Consider the following 24,387-nt stretch of genomic DNA (forward strand, 5'->3'; position numbering starts at 1 on the left):
GCTCATGCCGTCATGGTACTATTCTCAGGTTTGGGTCATGATGAAATATTTGCTGGCTGCAGAAGCTGAAAGTGCAAGCCTACTTAGTTGGATGCCACTTTGCCTGATGCTCTGTCCTGCTCTCCTCTCTCACTGTTTTACTTTCTCCACTGTCCCTTTTTCTCTCTAGAACTTAGAGAGCACGTAGCCTTTCTTCCTCACTCATCTGTGCGCATGGACCCTGATGACAGTGAAGTCTGGAGGCAGTGTTTTTGAACATCTTTCAGCTGAGCTACTCTCTGTGGGAGTCCTCTGACTTGAAGGTACGACATTATTTGTCTAATGCCTGATACACATTTGACTTTCACCTGTGTGCGCATTTGTGTATATGTACATTTATGTGTGTTTCTGTGCTCCTTCGTCTTGTGTTCACAGGCCCATTTGTAAAATAGATAAAATACATTGCTCTTTTCATCTCTTAAACGCCTGAGGGGTGTTTTTCCTTGATTGCATTACAATCACAGTAAGCCTTTTCTCACTAGTGGCAAGCTTGTTTTAATTTCCCATTTTAGTTTTCCTACATAGTTATGAGTCTTTAAAGATAAAATGTTTTTTTTTTTTTTTTTTTTTTTTTTTAAATTTCTAAGGAAGATAAAATCTACCAGATGAAGATTAGCTACGAAGTTTTACGTCGCAAACCTTTGTACTAGCCCCTCCATTGTGAGAAAAGGGCATTGATAGGAAAGCAGATAGAGCTGATCAATAAGAAGTGCAGTTTTCTCCCCAGGCCTTCTTTCATATCTCTCTCTTGTTTGTGTTTTGAAGGGGTCGGGGGTAGGGTCTGGTAAAGTGGTGGTGTGGGCGGGCTTCTGCCCCTTTATCAATCAGGATTTTAATTACACACGTCTAGGGCGACAGCTAGATTAGAAACCAATCGACGCTATCGGCCACAAAATCTAATTACTGTTTATTGACAGATAAGGGCAGGCCCCCTTCACTTTTCCAAATAAGATAAACCTCCCCCCTCGTACACAATGAGGAGCAGCTCATACTGTCCATGAAAGACTCTATGATAAGTAAACCCCCACCCGTGAATTCCTCTATGCTTATGGGAAAAACATTACATCTATGGACCACTGTGTTATAACACAAGATCAGTGCGAATGGGCCATGTTATACCTTCCTTTTAAACTGTGATAATCGAAGCATTTTACTCATACAGTAGATACAGAATTGTGACAAATTGAAGGTGAAACTGATATTAACTGTTGTACTATAAAATGCTGGGAGGTCAGCCCCAGAACATCACTGTAAGGATGGAATTAGGGGTTGATCCAGTCTGATATCATTACAAATTATTAGTTATCAGGGAGCCTAAAAACTGATGGAATCAATTTACATTTACAATGAAAATAAAAATCAAATTTTAGTTCAGGTTCAGCACAAAACTTCACTGAGATATGTTTAAGCTGGCTGTCAAGTCAAATGACGAAAGTGCAATTCAATGACATTTGAACTGGAGGGATTATAAATAATAGTAAATACATAAATGCCTTTTTCCATTTCAGGGAAAAGAACATCTATTTCGCCTATTTATTTCAGTTGATAGGCTATTACTCATGATGTTGTGACTACAGGGAGAGGGAGAAATCACTGCATCACAGCCAAAGAAGCAAAAAAGTAACAGTAACTGCAAAAGTGCTAAATATTATATGTAATAGTTGGATAAATCATATTCTCTCATTTACTGTTTTTATGATAGTGGTGGAAAATGGTGTCTAATATGTTAGTCCAAAATCTTCCACAGGTTCAGAGTTGAGATCTGGTGACTGTGGAAGCCACAACATATGATTCTCGTCACTGCATACTCCCACAGTGAGTTTTCTTGACTGTTTTCCTTTAATTTGTCATCTGTATACATGTGCTGAGGATGTTCTCTTTTCCTCTATTCTCTGTAACCTTATGTTCATAAACTCTACTTACTCCTTTTCTGTAAGTTACTCATAAATCAATAAGGTCTTAATGATGAGTAATGCACGACACTTAACCCTACAGAGCACACACAGGTGATCCCATCTTCTGTAGACACACATCTCCCCAGAGGACAGACCATCCCCACTCTTCTGGACACTCCTCTCTGTGTGCTAGAAACCAGCCCCAACACCCCCTCACCCTCACCCGTATCAGCTGTTTTACAGCCTCCGTCACAGCGCAATGCACTTTCCTCTAAAACCGAGAATCTGCCTCAGGTAAATATGGAGTAAATGATTGGATTATTGTTCTTTCATTTGGCTGTGTAGTAATGGCTGGATTATAAACATTGCACAGTATAGATTTCCTGTCAGATCCTATGAATCAGACATCCTTATCTCATTTCCAGACTGCCGCTCCACCCAGTGATGCCATCTCACAGTCAGGCAGTCTGGGAGCGCATGGGGAAGCCACATATGTGCATGCACTCACTCACACACACGCACACATATATAGATGTAAACATAAACAGACAGGCAAACACACGCAATCCCACGCACATACACATATGGGCTAAAGTGAGACTGAGAGACACAAAGACTGTTTTCACCCAGCACAGCACAGGCACTCCAAAGTCCATTCGAAGATTTCAAAAACCACTTAGGCCCCCTGTCCATATTTGTTAAGCAAGTAAATCTAAGGGCTACACTGCACTGAATTCAAAAAAAGAGGAGAGACAGCGACGTTGAGAGCATGAGAGAGGGGGGAAAGGGAGAAAGATGTCTCCCAAATGAAATTTAGGTGAGGGTGGGGATGGAGGGTGGCTGACAGCAGGTGGAAGAAGAGGGGCTTCGGGCTCTCTGATTTGGTTTGAATCGCGCAGAGAAAAATGTTTGGGTTTGAATTATGCAGCATTTTTGACCAGGACTGGAGATTGATGCCTGGACATCATATCTGTAGTTGTTTCATGTATTTTGCTTTCTGCCTTCCCCGCTCTCTTCTCGCTGATTTTTTTCTTTTCACTGGATTACCAACACTGTAATTGGGTTAGGGGGTTGTGTGGACCAGCAACCGCCACACAAGCCTGTTTTTGTTGGAATCCATCTGAACTCTCTACAGTACACAACTACGGAAAGTCAACACAGCAACACACGCTCTTATGGACATAAACACTGAGGTCAGAGCAGAAGTGTCCTGTTGGTTTCCAAACTGAGATACAGCTATAAAATCCGCTACCACTGGTGTTTCACTCACTTCAAATCTCATCAAGACTAAAAAAAAAAAAAAAAAATCAGTAAACCTTATCTAGTTTTTCAATTTTGAAAGTAGATAAAAACTTGAGTTGTGTCAAAAATATGTCACAGCACCAACTAACAACTAACAGTGGAAAAGAAATAACTTGAAGACATTATGACCACAATGACGCTAACAATTATAATAACAGTATGTGATGTGGTGGTGACTAGAAAATCACATTAGAATTAGTTTAGATAAAGCAAATCAGCATATTTCTACGATGTATGTTAATCATGGATCATCTTAAACCAGTGTGCTTGGGTCTGCATAAAGTCTGCTCTAATATTTTACATATTACACATTACACAAATTAATCAATAATCTCCTATACATCTACACAGTCCACTACCTAATGTAATGTTTTTTTTTCTTGCAACTCAATCAATGACCCCACTCCACATGCCTTTTCACTCGATATACAGTGACTCCTTTTAGACTTTATTTGTGCAACATTTTGGAAGAACAAAACAGGAACTTGAAAAAATTCTGCCTCTGTAATAATAATCTATTAAATATTACCTTGCTGGCATGATATATTAGAACCTGACATCTTTTGGCTTTTACTCATGCAAGTGGATTAGACATGTTAATAAAAAAAAAAAAAAATCACATAAGAATAGTCAAATTAAGAGATATTTTTCACAGTTCAGAGTCTTGGTAATTTGTCTGTGAGTTGCTGAGAGCTGCTCATTGGTAGTTAATTCACCTAACAGAGGGAACTGAACAGGACTGCTGTTGTCATTCTTTAGTGCTGAAGCGCTGTGCCATTACATTTATAGATTTTCTCTTTGATGGGATAATTTGGTCTTTATATCTCTCACAAATGAAGTGATCCTCAGTGCTCCTTGCGCAGCTCAATGTGCAGGTCCCATTTTCAAATACAGTTAATTGCATTTGAAAAGAATCAATGATACTTTCACGGTGACAATATCATTCTTTTAATGTCACTTAATTTCCTCAGTGAAATGATTACATCAATAGCCTGGAACCCATTTCTATCTTTCAGCATGAATTAATCTATTAAGGACAATAATTACACGTTTGTAATGGATAGGTTTTTGTACTCAGAAGTAAATGCAGTCTGGTCTCCATTGTGTGCCCAGTTGTTGGCACTGTCCTGGCTGTCATTCATTCAATTTATGAATTACACTATCGCCCTGGAAAAATAAATAAATAAATAAAGGTACCTCTGCTGCAGCAGCTCCTCGGTGGCAGTGCTGTGAGAGAGCCCTCCCTCTAGTGGAGAGGATAGAGTTGGTTGCTGCTGTCAGCTGGTTTATGGTCTGCTCTGCTCCACAGCTGAAGCAGTGATGGAGAATGTAAAATATGTACAGAAAAACCCTTCAAAAAAACAGCACAGAACGGATTTTACATTAATTGCACTATTGCATCCCAAACTTTACAAAGTTTAAGCCAAAGTGAGTTGGGTTCAAGTGATTTTTCTGAAATCACTGATGCTTTTCATTCTTTAGATGCACACACTGGATCCATAATATCAGTACACTGTAAATCCTGCATACAACCAGGACTCTACAAATAATATTAATGATTCAGCAGTTAAAGCCCTCATTTTTGCACGCACCTCCATTGCAGTTAAGGCACTGTGAGATTCTTAAAATGTTTTGTAGTTTGTGAACGCTTTGGTTATGTGATACAGCGACTGTGATCTCTGCAACAGACGCGACGCTGCTATTGTCCCGTTATTTATTCATCAACAGTGGAAACCAACTGACTATCGTGGCGTTCAACCTTTGCACGTCTGCTGTCACCTGCCGTTTTCTCAGGTGAAAATTGCCACAACCACACCCGAAGAAGGCAAAAACACTAACACCGAACCTCTGGAATATAGACCATTAAATTAAATTACATCAATTAAATGCAATAACAATGGTACTAAGTGTGTTTCCTTGCATTGTGGGATGCACGTAGAAATAAGTCAAAAATAATAAAATAAATAAATATAAAATTGCGCGCCCAGACTTCAGTTTCACTAAAATGACACGCACATTCATAATATAAACAACACATTATGGCCACACCTATAACTTTTATTTTTCTATCATTGTTCGTGAGTCCCATTTGACCTCGCTCACCCGGGTCCTGCAGCTCGTGGAGGTGTTCGGTTTAGCCATGGGGCGCGCGCCGGAGGAGGAGTTGCCAGTGTGGCTGCGGTGTGTGACAGTTAAACGGCGCGCTCAGAAACACAGACCCACACCACACAACACTACACCACACCACGCCACACCACACCACACCGCCACTCAACCTGGAGGAGACACCACTTCTACAGTCCACTGTGGTACGCTCAGCCGGGGAAGTGACATGACTTGTCCAAGTAAGATACACCACACATTTACACTTAGTTAAACTCTTATTTTGCGCACTTTTTTTTTTTTTTTTAAATGGTAAATTATTTAGCCTGTGTAGCTTTAACGCACCTGTGGCTACTGTAAATTAGTGTGCACGCTCTTGGGGCTTAATTGACGCATGTACAGTGCGCGCGGACCTGCATCCCTCTGCCTCTTCCATGGGGAATGCTGACTAAATTACGCTATCGATTTGAGCATTACTCTATGTATGAAAAGGTTAAATATAGCGACAGTGAGGCCTCGACAAGGCTCACTGTCACTGAGGCGAATTTAAGTTACAACACATTAACTGTATGTCTTTTTAATTCGTTAAGAAGGGTCAAACTCCCCAAACTTCGCCACTTCATCACATGTTTTATAAGTAGGAGGTTAGTCTTCATGGTAGGTTCATGTTGCTGGACTGCGTAAGTAAAAGTCAGAACTTTAAGTCAGAACTGTGTTAATTAAATAAAACTGAGATTCTATTTTACCTGGCGTTATGTTTGTCTTTACAGGACAAGAGCAATGTATTTTACTGTGTCATGTTTAATGTTTTTAAATTATTTATTTAATATATTTTATTTAGTCATTTAGGTCACTTAAGGTGACTTTAGGTGAGCATATTACATTACTTTAAACTGTTCTTCTGGGTAATTTACTGTAAAATGATCTCTGATTGAACAGTGTTAACAAACTAAATAATCTGAATCATTAAGATAAATAAACTTCATGAATTAATAATCATCTCTGTTCTTGTCCTAGTTGTAATACTTTACTAGCTTTGTCCTGCCAGCAGTGATGGAGTGTTTGTTTAGCGCAGGTTGAATTCAGATTCCTTACTGTCAAGTCAACTGTCAGATGCTGATTTTTTCATAACAGAGCTGATAAGAGGCAACAAAAGTGGCAGCAGGGCTCTCATAGCTCATACTGCATGTCAAATTCTGTATAGTGTCAATCACAAGCCTAGGGAGACCACATTAAAATATGCAGAAATGCGATTTATCAAATAGAGGCATGAGTTATCAATGTGAGTTATCAAAGTGCCACCTCTTGTGATTCTGTGTTTTATAATAACAGAGTATCTTACCCTGCTGAATCAGCTTTTACCACTACTGGCTTTTTTTTAACAGAACTCTCTTATTATGAAGATATTCACATCTGTGAATGAGTTACACTGAACTGCATTACAATTTACAACTTAAAGGAGTAATTGAAATATTCTGTCAATTTTCATACAGTAAATGTCGTAGAGTGTGATCTAACACATGCTGTGTTGTAATAGCCATTCAAGGCTTGTGCAGTGCATCGACAAGTGTTTTTCTTTTGTTGTTTGTTGTCGAGGTGAAATAATGTTTTTTGTAATTATTATATTCTTTTTTAAGAAATTAAACTAACGTGTAATTTGGCATCGCTCTCAATTGTATTTAATTTATTTAGTTGTTTGTTTTTGTCTCAAAAAAGCGATGGGTGCTGTGTGATCTGTGCCACTGTGCAGGCACTATTGCTCCTCATCAATAGGCCTGTGATGATCAATAGGGATTGCGTGATGTTTTTGCATTGATTACAGAAACGTGGGCCGATGAATGCAACTGGATTCCTCTCCAGGGGTTTCACTGTTCCTGTTCAGCAGAGAAAACTAGAGAGCATCACAGCGGCCAAACACACCTTTTTGCATGAATCTGATGGTAGATCTTGACTCCTTCTTCCTGAGCTTGATTTTTACTTTGGCTGTAGCAGCTGAAGACTCTTGTCAGGCATCTTTTGACTTGCTTTGCACAGTTTATGAGAAGTGGGCAAGCTGCTGTTTCTTTCTGCTTGACTCAGCCTAGTGTCAGACATTGTGAGTCTGCTCATTTCTCCAATAAGATGCCATGGTAAGCTCTGCTCTTATAATGTGGGGATACAGTAACATGGAGACCCTCACTGACTGTGAAATGGTATCTGCATTCTCTGCATTCTTACTGAGCTTGATCAACAGTGAAACACAGGCGGTTCTAAAGCTGGGGTTAGAGAAGACAGAGCTGGATTTTCCGCTGCTTTAGAAGCTGAAGGGCTTCCAGAATATGAGTTATGGCTTGAGATCATCTCTCACAGGTGGCGAAAGGTTCACAATGGTCTCTCACATGTAACAACCTCAAATGGAGCTAGTGACACAGCTCAATAAATACATTTACCATCCTTAGTGGTTTGAAAGCTATTGCTTTTTGAAAGTGAAGTGCTGCAGAAGCACTGAACTGCGTGTGGCTTAAGCTGGTGTCAGATTTGACTTTATTATTAGTGTATAGACCAGTATGTGCAATATTGTGATATGCGCAAAGTTGGTTGCAGAAAATTTTTATATCGTCTTGAGATGCCTTTGTCGAGTTCTGCGTTGTTGTGTAAAGTGATATTGCTGTTCGTCACTTGTGTGACATTCATACAGTGAATATTAAAAACAAGCAAAGAAAGAGAAACAATGTGCAGAAACATGCATATTTATTCATGTACAAAATCTTCATGTAAAATGTATGATGATTTATTTTTATTTAGTTTCTTTACAGACACATCTAATATATGACAGTGCTCTGTACTGTCTACTTGTTTTTGCTTTAAGTTCTTAGCATCACAGTCTTTCCAGATCTTTTACCTAAACTTTGCTTGAGTGTTCTCAGTTGCATCCCTGTTGTTCATGTGATAGGTTGTTTTGTCTATGTGAGTGTGAGCATGTGTGGCGTGCCTGTGTTGTATCTGTACATAGCAGAGTGTGCGAGTGAGCGTTTGGATCCCTCCTCCCTGGTGCTCCGCCGGCCCCTCTGTCGCTTTAAGTCCTGCCCCTCTGAGCCAGCCAACAGCAGCTGTTCCATATTCATCAAGCCCTTGAGTCTTAAAGAGCCCTATCCCGACCATGGAAAGAGTCATTCCTCTCGCCAGCGCTCTCATGCTCTCTCCATCTTAGCGCTCATCCCGCTGCTGCCTGCGCTTCTCTCTCTCTCCCCCTTTACCTCACTGTCTATCTGTCCCTCCCCCCTCACTCTCTCCCTCTCTCTCTCTCTGTCACACACACATTCACTTACATACACCCTCACACACGTTCTCTCCCACACATATATACATAAACACACATACACAACACACATGCTCATGCACCCACACACCCACCCAATCCATCAGAGTCCAACATACCTGTGCAGGCTGGGGGGAGCGGTGCTGGAGGGGGTTTTCGGCAGTGTTGTCTCTGAGGGTGCTGTGCTATCATTTGGGGAAGAAGCGGGTCTCAATTGTTTTCTCTTTCCTCTTCCTCTCATTCCTGGAATGCTAAAACTGGACTGATGGACATTTCAGAACTTTGTCTTCCAGACCCTCTCAGCTATCATAACCAGTAGGTGCACTTTGTTTCTTTCCTTCTTCTTTCACTTTTCCTTTAACCCCTTGGTTTGTAATGCAGTTTTATTTCATGTCTTTCTGTTTTCAGTCTCCTTTTTTATCTCTTAAACTGTGCTTGCTCTTGCTTTGTTCTTGCTTATCTCGCCGGCAAACTTTTTTTCTTCTTTTAGCAGGAGCATACTTTTTTCCCTGGCTTTTTATTTTATACCCACCTAAACTTTTGTCTCTTCATTACTTTAAATGGTTTTAGAATATCTAGGACTTGACAGTGTAGAGCAACAGGGCAGGTTCAGCATACACAGTGTGTGCAGATTTATTGTGTGAGCATATTAGTTATGCCACCTTTTCTAAATTTTATCCAGAGCATGGCCGATTGATTTACCCTGCTCAAAGGCAAAGTTGGTCTTTTTCCTAAAGAATTGGAGGTACCTGTCCAGTCGGGTTACAAGGTTGTTTGCTGATGGCTTTGTTACTGGATCAGGCCGCCTAGGGAGAATGGAAATAATATTTTAAGGAGATGAGATTAACATGAATCCTGAGATTTGGAGAGGATAAATTACACACTGTAATATATGTAGCCAAATAAAGACGAATGAAAGCTCCCAGTAACCTCAGTGAGCTGACAGTCTGTCCACGCCAGCGGCACGCGAGGCAGGACTGCTGTCTGAGCAACTCCTGGCTGCTGGGATAGTCTGGGCTCTCATACAGGCTCTGAACAAACTACAACTTTGTAAATCCATTCCATAGCTGTGCTTAGTTTGAAATCCATGACCTGTAAATATATTATAAAAAATAAATTATCCCCACTTGTGGTAAATACTTATTTAACTGGCAGCAGTTTTATCTTTTTATGTTTTCACTTCAAGACATTAGCCATAATGTACCAAAAATAGTAATGGGACAGTATAAAGCTCTGTTTAAATTTAAAGATATTTACAATGTCAGTCTAAAATGTCAGTCTTTAATATTTCCACTAGATGTAATTAATAAAGGAGTGTAAATGTAAAACTGTTGACTGCCAGAAGAATAGTTGGCTGTTCCCCAGTTTCAGTTGCCTCATATCTCTCTGCATTAAATCTTTTTTTTTTTTTTTTTTTTGTAAGTTTATAGATAAATCTTAACAATTACACAAGATTTTACTGGTTATTGTGATTGAATATTGTTATAACTGGACTTTTAACAAGGGACACATTATTTAATGCTGCCATAGTTAATCTCTCTTTTAAAAAAAGTCACAAAAAGCTACAGATGTACAAATTTATTATTAAAAAAATTAGGGGGTTGTTTCTCTTGAGTTTTCTTTGTGATGCTTTACTTCACCTATTTATTTACAGAAATTCTTCACAGAGCTTTTATCACTGCAACATAAATAACTTAATATTTTATCCACTAAGAGGAATTATAAACTATATATGCACCTTAAGGAAAAATTCAAAAAACAGCAAGTATCCAGCAGAAACTATTTTATATATATTTCATTTTAACTGTTAAAAATAGCTCATAAGCAGCTCTTCACATTACATCACCATTTACTATATAATTAAAATGTTAATAAATTACTACCTTTAGGTTTTAGCAGATATTTTATTGTTTTATATATTCTGATGAGGGTATTTATTACAACAAGGAGACACATAATAAAACACTAAAAGTGTCAATTTCAGCTGTACTGCAAATAATTTATTTTATTGTTTTAGTTTTTGTTCATGTAATCTGTTAAAATTCAGAGGTCTGTTTTAAATAACGCTTTTGCATTTACATATTGGAGGTTTTTTTTTTTTTTTTTTGTTAAATATTCACAAGTAAATTACTCACATTTTAAATACATATATTTGCTCAATAATTTTTCCCCTCTATATTAACATTTATATAAATATTAGTTTTATAGTTGTGTTAAATTGCAACATTATTTGACACTGACTGATGATAGACATTATTTTAGAATGAATGTGATAAATACTTAATCGCACTCTATACACTAGAAAGGAATGACTTTTTTGTTTTCCTTTCCTTCAGTGTGTTTAAATGAAAATGAAATTACTTTAACTGAAATATAAAAAAAGATTTTTCAAATCTAAGTTGTGAACCGGGATTTGATGTAAAAAAAAAAAAAAAAAAAAAATCATCTCAGATTTTGTAGATTGTTTATTGTAAAAATTCTTAATAAAATGTTCATCTCATAGTTTAAATTATCATGATGAAACTAAACATCTTTCGAAGTAATTAAGAAAATATAATAATAAGTAAATTAGTGTTTTCCTGATTTCACGTCTGCCTACCAACAGCTAGTTATTTGTAGGACCTGTCCAGCATTGGCCTGAGTGTGCTGTTAATTTTGGTTCAGCAGTGGCTCTCTTCTGCTAATTGTACAGCGGCATTTGCAGCCCCTCACTGGATGTGGCTGTGATGCTTGGTTGAGAGGATTAGTGGGACGTATACGCTCCTTGTAATTAGTGCAGCGCTGTTGTGGGATCACTGTAGTGTACACTCTATAGATTGACCTGAGGGCATCTCCACTGCCTGGGTATTTGACTGAAACTGAGTTTTGTTTTTGAAATAGAAAGACATATGTGTCATACCTCTTTGTAGACCAGCAGTATCTAGAAATGTGACAATAAGAGCGCATGAAAGTAATTTTGATAACACAAGCTCTGATAAAAGTTGTGTTCTCTATTGTATCTCTTTGACAAATTAGCTTCATTGTTGTATGCAGTCTACTCAGTATGTATGCAGTCTTTACTTTGCTTAGTTGTTTAAGTCTAAATATTTCTTGGCTCATGCAGTGAGAATTAACATTTCTCTATATGAGTTTGAAAGGCTTATTTTTGATCTTGTTTTGCAGTGGCTGTTCGCACCACTCTGAAGTCAGCTAATGCTGAGGATTGTCAGTTTGAGTTGCTCAGTACTTAGAAGAAAACATACACAGCTTGAGCGGCAGTGAATTGAGATGTGGCTCTTTTTCTGGTTCTAAATGTTCCATCAACACTCTTGCTTTCCTTAAGCCCTGGCATAGCCATTGCTGTAAAGTAACTAGGCTATCCAATTTCCCTTCATGAAATAAGAGCTTTTTAATGTATTTTTTAGAAAGGCAGAAAGAAGTTAGCACACAATGATGAATTAGATTTCAATTTATTTGACTTCATTCCCGGCCTGCTACATTAGAGCCTGCAAACACCCATCTCTAGCAGTCTGTCTGCTTGATTCTTATTAGGTTTCAGAAAACAAGGCGAGGGAATTGCATTAGTGTATCTTAAGTTAAAAGCTCTTTGCTCTTTGACCAAGTGTTTCATTGTTATTGGGTTAATCAGATTTTTGCTGTCTTCATGGAGATGCTATCGCAGGCTAGAGGCAGTGGTGGGTAACCAAAGCAGCCGTGCACAGACACTATCCAGATGGGATCAGCTTACGGTAATTTGGTTTCAGAATACATTACCAGAAGAGGCTCCTGGCCGAGAATGACCACCCCGCTATGAGCCAGGAGCTGGTGGCCTATGTAGCAGCAGTGTCCAGCCCAGCAGACCAACCAGTCCACCTGTCCCACTCCCACCCTCCTTCTCACTGTGGGCTTTCAGGAGGTGCTGGGATGGAGCCTTTAAAAGAAAGCCTAATGTTTTTAAATTCACTTTGTTACAAAATTCTAAATACTTCTTCCTTGTGCCAACAGGGCTTTGTTGTCCAATTCATTAGAGAGATTCCTGAGTCCACTGGCCACGCTGGAGCCCTCTCATTTCTGGTATCTAGTATCATTACTTTTACTGTAAATATGTCACTCAGCTTGGACTGAGTGGGGGGAGGGTGGAGCATGTTATCTCTCTCCAGGCCAAATGGGGATGTAGCGTATATTGACACACTCTGGATGTTCACTGTTCTGTAGCTCCAGAGGTATCCCGGTTCATGTTAAGGCTTTGGTCGGCTTTTTGCCGGGTTTATGGGCTGCCTCATTAGAATCTTAGTTTCCACCTCTCAAACTACATAGTTGTTTTATGCCACCCAGGGGGGCTCAGAAATTAATTTAAAATACATTTTCTAAAAACATAGCATCAAGTGATTTGCAAAATAATTAATATCATCAGACAAATTGGTAGCTTTTACTTTAATGTAACCCACTTTCTTATGTAGCCCCATCTGATGTTTGGCCTTTACACCTGCTGTGATTAGCTGCCATGCCTCTTTTGCAATTTCACAATATCCACCTGCACAGAAAGCACCAACTGTCACTGCGTGTGTCTTTCATGATTTCTCGTCCATAGTAACCTTGGACACCTCACCGCAGTGTGAGAATCTGTTTAAAAATAACCAGGTCCATTAGTCTAGAAGGATAATGCTAGCCTACGTGGGCTTTCATGCCCTTGTGGCAGCAGAGTGCTATCACTGACACGGTGCGTCAGCACTTCTTCCTGTTGCTCCAACATTGAAGGGCTCCTGACACACACATGGCTGCATACAGTGGACGTATACACACTCTACAACAAGTAACATAAAAGTTCAAAGTCAAGAAAAAAAGACAAAATGTAGAAAACTGCGGGGGCAGCGAGCACTGAGAATATGTAAACTCTTAAAATGAAGTTTCATGTTTTGCAAGTTTGTCACATTTAACAAGGATTTCTATATGTTTTTGTACTGACTGTTTCACTGTACAAAAGGAACACTCAACAACAATTTGGCTGCTTTTCAGCTACTTGTACACATAGTTTTAAAGTTGGTAATATTTTAGGATTACAAATTCACACTTGGTAAGAAAATGTGATGTAAGGTGGGTAACTATATGGGTGTTTATCAGTGAGGGCTATTGGTATTGAGCGGCCAGTTGTTTGAAGGTTATGTTTCAGAGCAGTAATTGAAATGCAAAATAACATTAGGATCGATGGTTAGCTTTGTTTATTTATGAAATCAATATTGAAACCGTCCGTCACTGTAGCAGCTCTGATTCTCACTGACAGCTTCACCAAGTCTTCTCTGTGGCTGGACTAAGTCTTGCACCCATTAAAGCTTTTAGACCCAGCACTTTTTGTCATTAAAGTTGTGAACAAATGCACAATGCATTTGCTCACATAGCACATAGTTTGAAGGAAAGCTGCAGGCCACAGTGTCATCAAATGCTATAACTGTAATGTTAAATAGACAGATGCAGAGTGCACATTTACTAGAGTTGTGGGTGTGTCTTCGGCAGAGAGAGCGCTCAGCCCTCGTGTGATTTGCCTGAGGCAAGTAGATGTGACCAATAACCAACCATTAACAAAGCAGAGTGCAAAAAGCCAGTTACTGTGGGCCTAGTTTCTGTGTGCTCAACAGGAGTTTCTATTGACAAACTCGTTTCTCACAGGTCACATAGCTTATGCACTGCACATTAGAGAATTTAAAACAAATATTGCTTTAAATAATTCTGACATCAAATATGGGAGACAACTTTGGAACTGACAGCATTTTAGTTTAGTTTTTTGTCATTGTTTATGAGAATGCAAACAAACATCTGATATAGTATTACCAACCCTCTCTTCCATGTATTCTGTCTTTTTTATTTTGGATAAATTAGTTTTAATAAGTAGATGCAATCATGGGAGTTTGAGCATTTTGTTATCACTTAGCTTCATAAGTCAAATATTTTTTCTGCAGTTAAAACAGTTAAAGTGAAAAAAGGAAAAGAAAACATATTGGCAGTCCAAAATTAGTTAGTTCTGACTCTATCTTGCATATTATTTTTCATTGTGTAAAATGTGTTATAATTTTTATTTCATTAAACCTTTATCCTATGTGTTTTTCACTCTTTACTGTGTTAGTTTGTGTGAGTCAGCGTGTTGCATGGTGTGTTTTCTCGCCTGCTCACTTGCCTTCAAATTATATGACTGTGTACTTATATATTTGCCTGTTGGTCACAAAACATGTGCACATTAAAATGCCTGCTTATGAGACCACCCCTATAGCGCTAAGTATAATCGAATGGTTACACGGAGTGGCTGGTTGTTGAACCTGCCACTTGGAGAGTCCCTCCCTCTCAGTACGTCCGGTGGAGCCAGATATGGTGAACGCTGAAATGTATGTTTAGATTGCCCCCTGAAGGAGACACATTAATTCAGGAAATATCCCCAAAGTTTAATTATTCCTGAATGGTGTGATGGTGGACACTGCCGTATAAATCAGTTAGGCCCACCCGCCTTTTTATTACCAGCACTATTTATGGGGAATGTGTGGCAGCTGGTAGAGATGAGCCTGTAAAAAGCTAGAGGCTATTGCAATGACTATGTCTGCTGAGGCACACACATAGTCATACCAATAGTGTTTTGAGCTCCATCAGCTCAGTTGAAGTGTATTTAATTGAGTGCCAAAAACATTTTATTGTAGAAAAATCCAGTTACATTTTTACCATCATGTTGAGCATCCTCTGTAATGCACATGATTTTAATCTTACCTGTGTGCTGGGATTGCACACTGACTGTGAGCCTGTACAAACATTTACACATCTGATTGTGTTTAAATTATCTCAGACACCTGATAAACCTGCTAATTTTGGCTCTTCATTTTCCTTTTTTTTCATATTTGCATGAGTGTGCACAAATGTGTGTTTATTTGTTTGTATTTTGCTTCTCTTTTGATGAAGAGGATAATTTATGGCATGAGTGGGATGGGCTCTTTGTTTTAAGCAGGTAGAGTTCCCCCCCTAAGAAGAAGATTAATGAAGTAATTTCATGCATGACTTTATGCCTCCGTCCCTCTGTACGCACAGTCACTGTGTCTAAACCTGTGATTTACACTGGACTGTGTTAAATAGCCTTAACCCTTTATAATAATATTTTTCTCTGTTTGTGACATACACATACACACACACCGAAGAAAAGAACCACAATTAGGAATACCCTTCACATTTCTATTCAAACTACTGAGTCCAATGAATCTAATTTTTGACAGAAGTTCCACAAATAAAATGTGTAACTTATAAGCAGCACTGTGACATGCAAACTATAGCTATACTTTTCTAAAATATTTATTTTTTTCACTCTATAGTACATAGCAGGTTACTGAGACACAAAACATGATGTTATCTGTACAACTGAAAAACTGTCAACATATTTTTCCAAAACCCAGATTCATAAGAAAGCTGCATTCATTTGTCAGATACAGTTTCATGGAGATCAAATTTATGCAGCAGTTAAGTAACAACAACATGAACTAAAGCAGAAATGATAAGCAGTCAACTTAAAAAACCCTAGACTGTCATAATTCTGACGGGTTCTGAGTCATTAGTAGTAAGTGACGAAGTAGGAATATCCGCCTATGACTTAATATTGCAGGGAATGTTTTGTGATATTGGCGCCAGTATATCTGTTACATATCACACAACACCAGGCTATGTCTGATGTCATTACCTACAAACATGCATCTGGTGGCTAGCAATGAAGGAGACTATTGTGAGAAATTGCTATTGGTCATTTTTGCGAGTAGCAGAAAATAATTACTTTTTGAGATATCGTGTGCCATTGTAAATTTATGTTCTTAAATTATACCATGACCGTGCCATATAATGGATGTAACAGAAACTAATCTATTCCAATGAAAAGGCAGAATTAGGAATTTGATCCCAAATGTACTGCAAAGCAGGCTAGACTTATCTCTGATTTTTTTGTACTTTCTGTATGATGAGCTGTCCAATTCTGCAGGGAGCTTTCCCACTGGGTTTGCACAGAAGATTGTTAACTCTTTGGTGTCCAAAGTGCCAAGTTTAAATAACCAGCAAGTCTCTTACACCCCCCATTGACAATCATTAGCCATTTGCTTCTCTCAACATCCTGAACTCAGCCCCTTATAAGAACTAGATCTGCCCAGTGCGGCCCAGACAGTTTACGTCAGACAAACAGCAGCGCCTGTATCACAAGAGGCCCTCTCTTTCCTGCCAGCAGCATCTCTAGAACAGGAAGGAGTGGGAGGGGGAATCAATAGATGTGATCTGCTTCTTTGCCAGCGCTATCTTGTGGTGCCGCTGGAGCATGGGGCTCATGTTGTCATAGTGGAGTGAGCTCATGGCTTTATAAAGACTACTGTGACATCGCTGTGGAGCAGCTAAATATAATACTCTGCTGGAGACTGAAAAACTTAATTGCCCAAGCCACAGAGCAGCATGGTCCCCCCAGTGGTAACCCTGCACTAGCCCCTAGCCTACGGACTATTGATCCGGGGCCCTCGCCCTCGAGTGGTACGATACACAGTACACTCGCTCTCTGTCTTTATTTTTCCCCCCTCGTGTATCACTTACTTTCTGTTTCCTTCTTTTCCTGTTTTTCTGTCTTCTCGACTTCCCTTTTGTTTGCCTCCATATATCTGCACATCATAAATCTCTGTCAGCTTCTCCTGAGTGTCTGGCATATCTGTTAATAAAGAGGCCCCTCCCTTCCCTTCAGGTCCACCCCACCACTCCCTCCTCTCTCTGCCAGAGCAGGACTAATGAATGAGAAACTCCAAAATTAGGGGCCTCTCCCTCATAGATTAGAATGGGTCCCTGTGGAGTGCCGGGCTTGCCTCCAACCAAACCACAGCCGTCAACCCCCTCTCTCCACCACGTTTCCATGTTTCATATTCAGCCTGCAACACAAAAATACACACCTATGAACACATAAGCCAATGCAATGTTGGTGCAGACACTCCTGCACATTGCCCCCTGAGTATTTTGGCCCTGTATTCCCCTGATGGTCATTAACCTGGAACCAGTTAGACATAGAGGCGTCCTCCATATTTCATCTGAGTATGTTTGGGAACCTCCATTTCCACCCTTTTTCCCATGGGTCACCCCAACCCCTCATCTTATTTCATTTACATTTTCCCCCACGAGAACACACACCTCGCACCCTTGGTGGCACACAAAATTCTGTATGTATTTCTGTGACTTTCCGTGGAGATATTCAGCATGGTCTCTGCTCTCCCCAAAATGAGTCCCTGCCTGTGTGTCGGGGCGGTAAGAGGTGGCAGTGGCCCCAGGAGGAGAGGTCAGTGTGGCAGCTGCCAGCAAGTTCTGGCTGTGGCGGGGAGGCCGAGCTGGGCCGAGAGGAGGTCTGTCAGGAGCTAATTGAGTTCGTCCTACCAGCGCTGACTCTGGGGCCAGTGGCTTATCAGGCCACATCGCCTGGGGCCCTGCAGACAGATCTGCCCCTACTGGGGCATCTGATATCACCATCACCCTGCCTGCAGATGTCAACCCCCCTCCCACACCTTGCCCTCCACTTACACAGTCTGATCAGGTAGCAGGGATGTGACACTCTGGGATGAGGTTAGCAAATGTTATAAAATGGTGTTTTTGGCATTTGGTGGCCTTGAGAGTGAAAAGGACATCAAGAATTTACTCACTGTTACTTGTGATTTACACATGAAATAGGAAAAAGCTGTACAGAGAGAACAGCAGAGGATGTCAGTCTCCTTACAAAGTGAGCAAGAAGCTCTCAGCAGGAATACGTACAAATTGGCTCAATTAGCTTCTGGATGTTCTGTGTTCATACGACAGTGTCATCTAATGTGCAGTGTTTTGCTCGCAGGCGAGGGAAGTACTGAGACGTGAGGGAATGAGTGCTCCTCGGTTCTCCTCCCAGGAAGTCGAGGAAGAGCAAGTGTGAGACGAGCTGCCAGATCATTAGGCCAGCTAATCCTGGTCACAGCAGCACTAGTGGAATGATATTAGGGATCTGAAATGCTGTTAGGAGGGCCAGGTGGAATCAAATTAAAACCAAACTGCGCAGTGTGCGATTGCAGGCCCATAACCCACTACTCAGCATGAATTTTGATCGGTACAAAGGGAACAAAAGGAGGAGGAACAGAAAGAGAAAAGAGAGAAAGGGAGATAGTGTATCTTAGACGAGCAGTGCTCCTTTGGGCAGCCAGGCAGCAGAATTTGAAATGCTCTTACCTTGAGGAAGCAAGTAAGACAGAACTATAGATTTTATAGCATAAAGTCTCACTTAGTTCAGCACACCTCTTCCTGTCTGCTGTGTCTGTGTAGCACACAAGCTAATTAGCATCTGCCCCACATATTGAATTATTTATTAGGACCATTGCTGCTGTCAAACTATTTAATGTTCATAATTCATTTTCCCTTACAATGGTATTTATAGATTTAAATTGGACCTGTCCCATTAGAGATTACGAATATTTATAGAAATATTTTAGACTATTTGATTAATACCCCAGGTTCAAGTGGTTAGTATTCCCTGAGTATCATTAATCAATATATGCGGGCTTGTTAAAAACATAAGCATAGCAGTGGTAGAATGTGTCATAGCAGAATGAGTTAAGGGGATTCTAGCTAGCACATTTATTATAAATGACCACATTGAGCCGGAGGGGAAACAGTTAAGACACTTATGCAATTATGCTAAGTGTCACCCTGAAGATGGCCTTTGAACCAGGGTTAAGCTTACTCTGAATTTGTGAAATAAAAGCTAAATGGAGCCATCTTGCGCTCCTACGTTTTAATATATAGCCTTTAATAAGCCAAGTGCAGGTGCCCTATTGCACAGGTGCACATATCCATCTGAAACAGAGAACATAAAGCAGATGAATACAGAGCTCTGCATTAATTTATGGAGATGCAATCTGCATTTATTATCAAGAGCGGCAAGCTCTATTTTAAACAGGCATGAAATGAATTCACTTTTTCAATTTCTTTCTGCAAGGACGTTTAAGAGTACAAGTGGAGTAGTTTTTGAAACAGCTGAACCACCTCTCATAAAGCCAATGGTAATATAAAAAGGTATGTTTTTCATTGTTTAAATTAAAAGTGAAACACTGAATTGGACACCTTTTTTCCAGTAAAAATGTAGTTGTCCATTTTATACAGTGGTAGCCATATATTGCAAGACGAATTCCAAGAGTGCTCAGACAAAGGACTTATTCCACAAGGTCAACGGTTTTAACAGGGGGCATTTTTTATTATTTATTTTAGCAGTTAACCTTTTTCTGAATTTCCAGAAGTGGTAGGCACCTGGAGCTCCGATGAATATACATGACAGCAGGGAGGGAAACCCGGGAATGAGATTTAATTTGACACGCTGACCCCCATCTCCACGGGCCCAGGAAGCCAGGGTGAGAAAATAAGGTTGACCCACTGACCCCTGGGCCTGAACCCCTCCGTCACCCACCCTCACAATTAAATCAGCCGCAGAGAGCAAGAGGCAGTCCAGTGGACCGATAGGGGACATAGCAGAGGCCTCTCGTTTCCTGGTTCCTCTGAGGCACTTGAGACCGACAGCCATCATCCAATCAGGCAGAAAGCGCCCAGTTGTGAACATCCCCCGCTCTCTGTGCTGATGGTAAACTGACATGTCAAATATGTAAACATTACCATTAGTTGGCAATATGCTAATGGAGCTAATGTGCTAAGGCACAACTTGGGCTGTCTAGCTGCCACTCACTAGGAGCCCCTGTGTCTGGATTTGCATAAGCCATGCAAGGCTCAATTTTGTTAATGCAGGCAAGTGCAGGGGACCTTTGACCCCTACCGTGGTACCCAATGCAAAGAAGTGTGTGTGTATGTTCATGTGTAACCTTGCCTTGACCCTAATAGGTCACTGTGTCTACACGGCATCTCCAATACATTGAGTTATCTATCTCCTCTAGCAGTCCACCTCTTGAGTAAAATGAGTTGTACATGTCTAAGCCAAGTTTTCCCCAGTTGTTCTCCCCAATTTCAAGTTAAAGGTTGTAGGGCAAGACTGAAATGGATTTATATGGGCAAAGAAGCGGGAGAGGGCATTTTCTGGCCACAGCCAAAAGACTGCACTTTAGTCTGCACACGTTACAGTATCAGATTGCATGTACTCCAAAATACAGTTATTAGGCAGACACTGAAAAAGTCAATATCTTGCCATCATGTTTCCTTTTGGTTGACTGCTGACTCAAGGAGACAAGCCAAGGTCCAATCTGCTCTCTAAACTATGGAGATGCCTCTGACTGGATGTGTTGTGTGTGTGTGTGTGTGTGTGTGTGTGTCAGGGAGTATGTGCACTTGTGTGTTAAGTTATTTGAGTGCTCTCTGTCTTGTTCTCTTTCACAGCCACTCTACCTTTCCCTCTCTTTTACTTTTCCTTCCATCTGTGTGTTTGTATCATGTGGGCACATGAGCAACTGTGTATGGTGTGGTAGTGTGTATTTGTACACTGAAGCTCTTTTGCAGCTGCCGTGGTGTGTGGCTAATGAGGCACTTAGCATCCTTACCTCGGTTGACTGGTTTATAGGGAAGGCCAGGACACATAGTGATGTAAATGACAGAAAAATTGGAATGAATGAGAGAAAAGACATGTCAATTTTAGATATGCATCACACAGTCACAGCACATGGGCTTGTATTTTGTTCACATGAATAAATGCAGCAAGAAATGTTGTGTTAAATTCATAAAACTTGTGTGAGACTGCTCATAGATTTTTGTTTAGTAAATATTCCTCCTAATTTAATTGGTTCAATGAGATATGTTTGATATAGAGACCTAGTGTATTTGTGATGATTTGTAAGCTCATTACTGAAAAAAATTGTCTGGCTTAATATTTGTTTGCTGTTCATTCATTTCCATGAACACACTGTTTTATGAGATTCATTTGAAGAGTTCTGTGAATAATGTTCCTCTTCTTCTGTGTCCCTTCCCCAACCTCCCAAACCAGGCTGCTGAATAGAATGGCCGCTGATGACCGGCACCTACCCTCCAGCTGTGGGTCCTACATCAAGACGGAGCCATCCAGTCCCTCCTCAGTCATCGACACAGTTAGCCATCACAGCCCCAGCGGCAACTCAGATGCCAGCGGCGGCTATGTCAGCACCATGAACAGCCACTCCAACGGCCTGGACTCTCCTCCTATGTTCACCCCAAGTGGGCTAGGGGCTGGCACCTGCCGCAAGCGCTATGACGACTGCTCCAGCACCATCATGGAGGACTCATCCATAAAGTGCGAATACATGTTGAACTCCCTCCCCAAGAGGCTGTGCCTGGTCTGTGGAGATATTGCCTCGGGGTATCACTATGGGGTGGCCTCTTGTGAGGCTTGCAAAGCCTTTTTTAAAAGGACAATACAAGGTATTTTTTTTCTCTCACTGCAGCCCTACAAACACTTGAGCACACTCAGTACGACTCATTTCATCCCATGTTGCTGCATCACCACACACAAAAACACTTCAGTACAAGACACCTTTGGCCTCGCAGCGACACTAAGACATACATAGTACAAGAGATCAAAAAAATCACTAGAGTGTGGTAGATATCTGTTTGTCCTGGGACCAACATGATCTATAAAAATACTTTTCCTTTCATCACAAAGCATGCAGTATATTTTCTTTAATTACTGTATACCAAAAAACTATTTAAATGTACAATATGTCATTTCTCTGAAGGATCTCTCAATGAAAACAATATTATAAAAGAGTTTAATTTGTGAAATGTAAATGTGACTGTGAAATAGTAAGGGATTATGGAAGTTTTTGTTTTCACCACCTTTGCAGATGTAAATGTATCTGAGATAATATATTAAACACAGTACTGTCACAGTACTTTTAGTGACACCACAATACAGCAGACAGTAATGTTAGTAAACATTATGACTCCACTGATAGAGAACCAAAGAAAGTGGGTTTTAATGTAGAAATGCACTTGTCATACCTGTATTTTGTTAATTATATCAGACTTTAACAAAAACAGAAACACCTAAACACAAGTAATTTGATATGTGGCAGGCCATTAGTGGGACATTGATGTCTTCATCTGTCATGTGTGGTGCTGGATGGTGGTGCATTAAAGTAGTGGACATGACATCATTCAGAGGTCAGATTTGGGGGAGTGGAGTAGCTTTTTGACTAAATGCCTTAAGGGGCTTAGAGAATGTGCTTTATTATTCCTGTCTTGTTTTGTGTTTGTGTGTATCTGGGGACTAGGGTGCGATTGGCTATCTGCAAGGCATGATGTATCACAGCTTCTCATTAGAGAGGCAATGAAAGGTCCCCCACTGTGAAACTGTGCGCTGTGGTCCAGATTAATCAGGAAGACGGAGATATTGTTGAGCCTCAAAAAAAAATCTGCACAACAGGCACAGCTGCCCAGGTCTAAGCCCTGCCGGCTTAGGAGAAGGACGTGCAGTGGAAAACCAGGCAAAATCGGAAAAATAGGCTGTAAGGGTGTATGGTGAAATGAGATGATTCAGAGCAGAAGAAAAAAGTATTATATGAATCGCACATATTTGACTCTCTTTTGGTAAATTTTTTTATCAACAAATAATGGCAAGCATTAAATGGAAAGCAGGTTGTCCCATTGATAGGTGTTGATTTTGGACCTTACAGCCCTATCAGCTTTAGACAGTCTATGTACCTTTTGCAGGCAAACAAAAGCATTAGGCCAAATCCTCATGTTTGCCCACGCTGCCATCAGCAATCCTGTCTATTGACAAAAGATGAACATTTTCTCTCAAGTAACATAACTGAGCTTTTGTCCCTTCACTAAAAGTACACTGACGGCAACACAATGGAACAGAGAAGAGGCATTGAGGGGAAAAAAAAGGAGCGTCTTAAGTGGAGCAATGGCCCAAACAATTAAGGCAAAGGTACATGGAAAAAACATTGAAAGCTCCTCTTTTTTCCCCCACACTTTGCATTGTCGATTTGAAATCCCTCTCTTTCTCTTCTTGGAGGGCTGCCTGTAATGGAGCTAATCTGCCGTCGTTTGTCCGAGCCACAGGAGTTTTGTCAATAACAATCAGCGTTTGGAAAGTGTAATTAAGGCCGAGGCTTTTCATTAGGAAGAAGGGAGGGGGCCGTCTCCAGGGACGGGCATGCCAATTAGAAACTCAGGCACGCGTCGCCGGGTAATTTCAGGGAAAGGAGGGGAAAAAAACCCAGGACTTCTTTAGATTGGAGAGGGACCCTGCTGCTCTTTCAGAGGAGAGGAGGAGAGGCTTAATGGCATAATAATCAGACAGGGGTCCCAGGCAGAGAAGGCAGGAGGACGCAGGGACTTTTTGGGGGAGGTGAAAGCCTTTCGAAATGATAAAAGAAACTCATGCAGGATTGCTGGAGGAAAATGTAGGCAGTAAATAGCGGGATGTAGAGCTCTTGAAAGAATGAGAGGGTGCCGTTGATGAGAACTGATTAATTAAAGGAATAACAAGGCAGTCAAGGGTGGAGTGTGAGACGGCCCTCTCTAATGAGAAGAAAACAAAGGAGCTGTCTTTTCCAGCCCTTTATCACACTGTTCTATAGCACTTAGGGCAAACAACATGCTAAGTTAACGTTAACTATGTGCATGACAGTCTTTATCACCTTGCACTCAGCTTGTATAACTCAATTTCTATGTGGTATTGATGTTAACTCCTAATAGCAATGCTGTAGTTGTTTCCAAGCTATGTATATTTAATTTGTATAATATTTAAAATATTATAACTTACTGTAGAAATTTTCCAATTTTTTTTATGTAACATACTAT

At 40.4% G+C, this 24,387-nt stretch overlaps 2 protein-coding genes across 7 annotated transcripts in view; both read left to right on the forward strand.

The window, feature by feature from the left end:
• The window catches only part of LOC115413612 (G patch domain-containing protein 2-like), a 61,414-nt gene extending 61,141 nt beyond the window's left edge, over nt 1-273 (forward strand). Inside the window, exon 11 of the mRNA XM_030126602.1 lies at nt 170-273. Within this exon, the coding sequence (XP_029982462.1) occupies nt 170-255 (86 nt within the window). The 3' untranslated portion in view covers nt 256-273. The remainder of the gene's footprint in view (nt 1-169) is intronic.
• Nucleotides 274-5,460: 5,187 nt separating this feature from the next.
• Nucleotides 5,461-24,387, forward strand: part of esrrb (estrogen-related receptor beta) — a 44,564-nt gene continuing 25,637 nt past the window's right edge. The window contains exons 1-4 of one of the 6 annotated variants that reach the window (XM_030126594.1): nt 5,461-5,581; nt 8,916-8,952; nt 12,622-12,690; nt 21,587-21,996. In XM_030126594.1, coding sequence (XP_029982454.1) covers nt 5,569-5,581; nt 8,916-8,952; nt 12,622-12,690; nt 21,587-21,996 — 529 coding nt within the window. In that variant the 5' untranslated portion in view covers nt 5,461-5,568. Of the gene's footprint in view, nt 5,582-8,207; nt 8,953-12,621; nt 12,691-21,586; nt 21,997-24,387 lie in introns of those variants that run through there. The other 5 variants (XM_030126595.1, XM_030126596.1, XM_030126597.1 and 2 more) reach the window with 5 other exon arrangements.

This window comes from Sphaeramia orbicularis, chromosome 22 (assembly GCF_902148855.1).
Source record: "Sphaeramia orbicularis chromosome 22, fSphaOr1.1, whole genome shotgun sequence".
Classification (NCBI taxonomy): Eukaryota; Metazoa; Chordata; class Actinopteri; order Kurtiformes; family Apogonidae; genus Sphaeramia; species Sphaeramia orbicularis.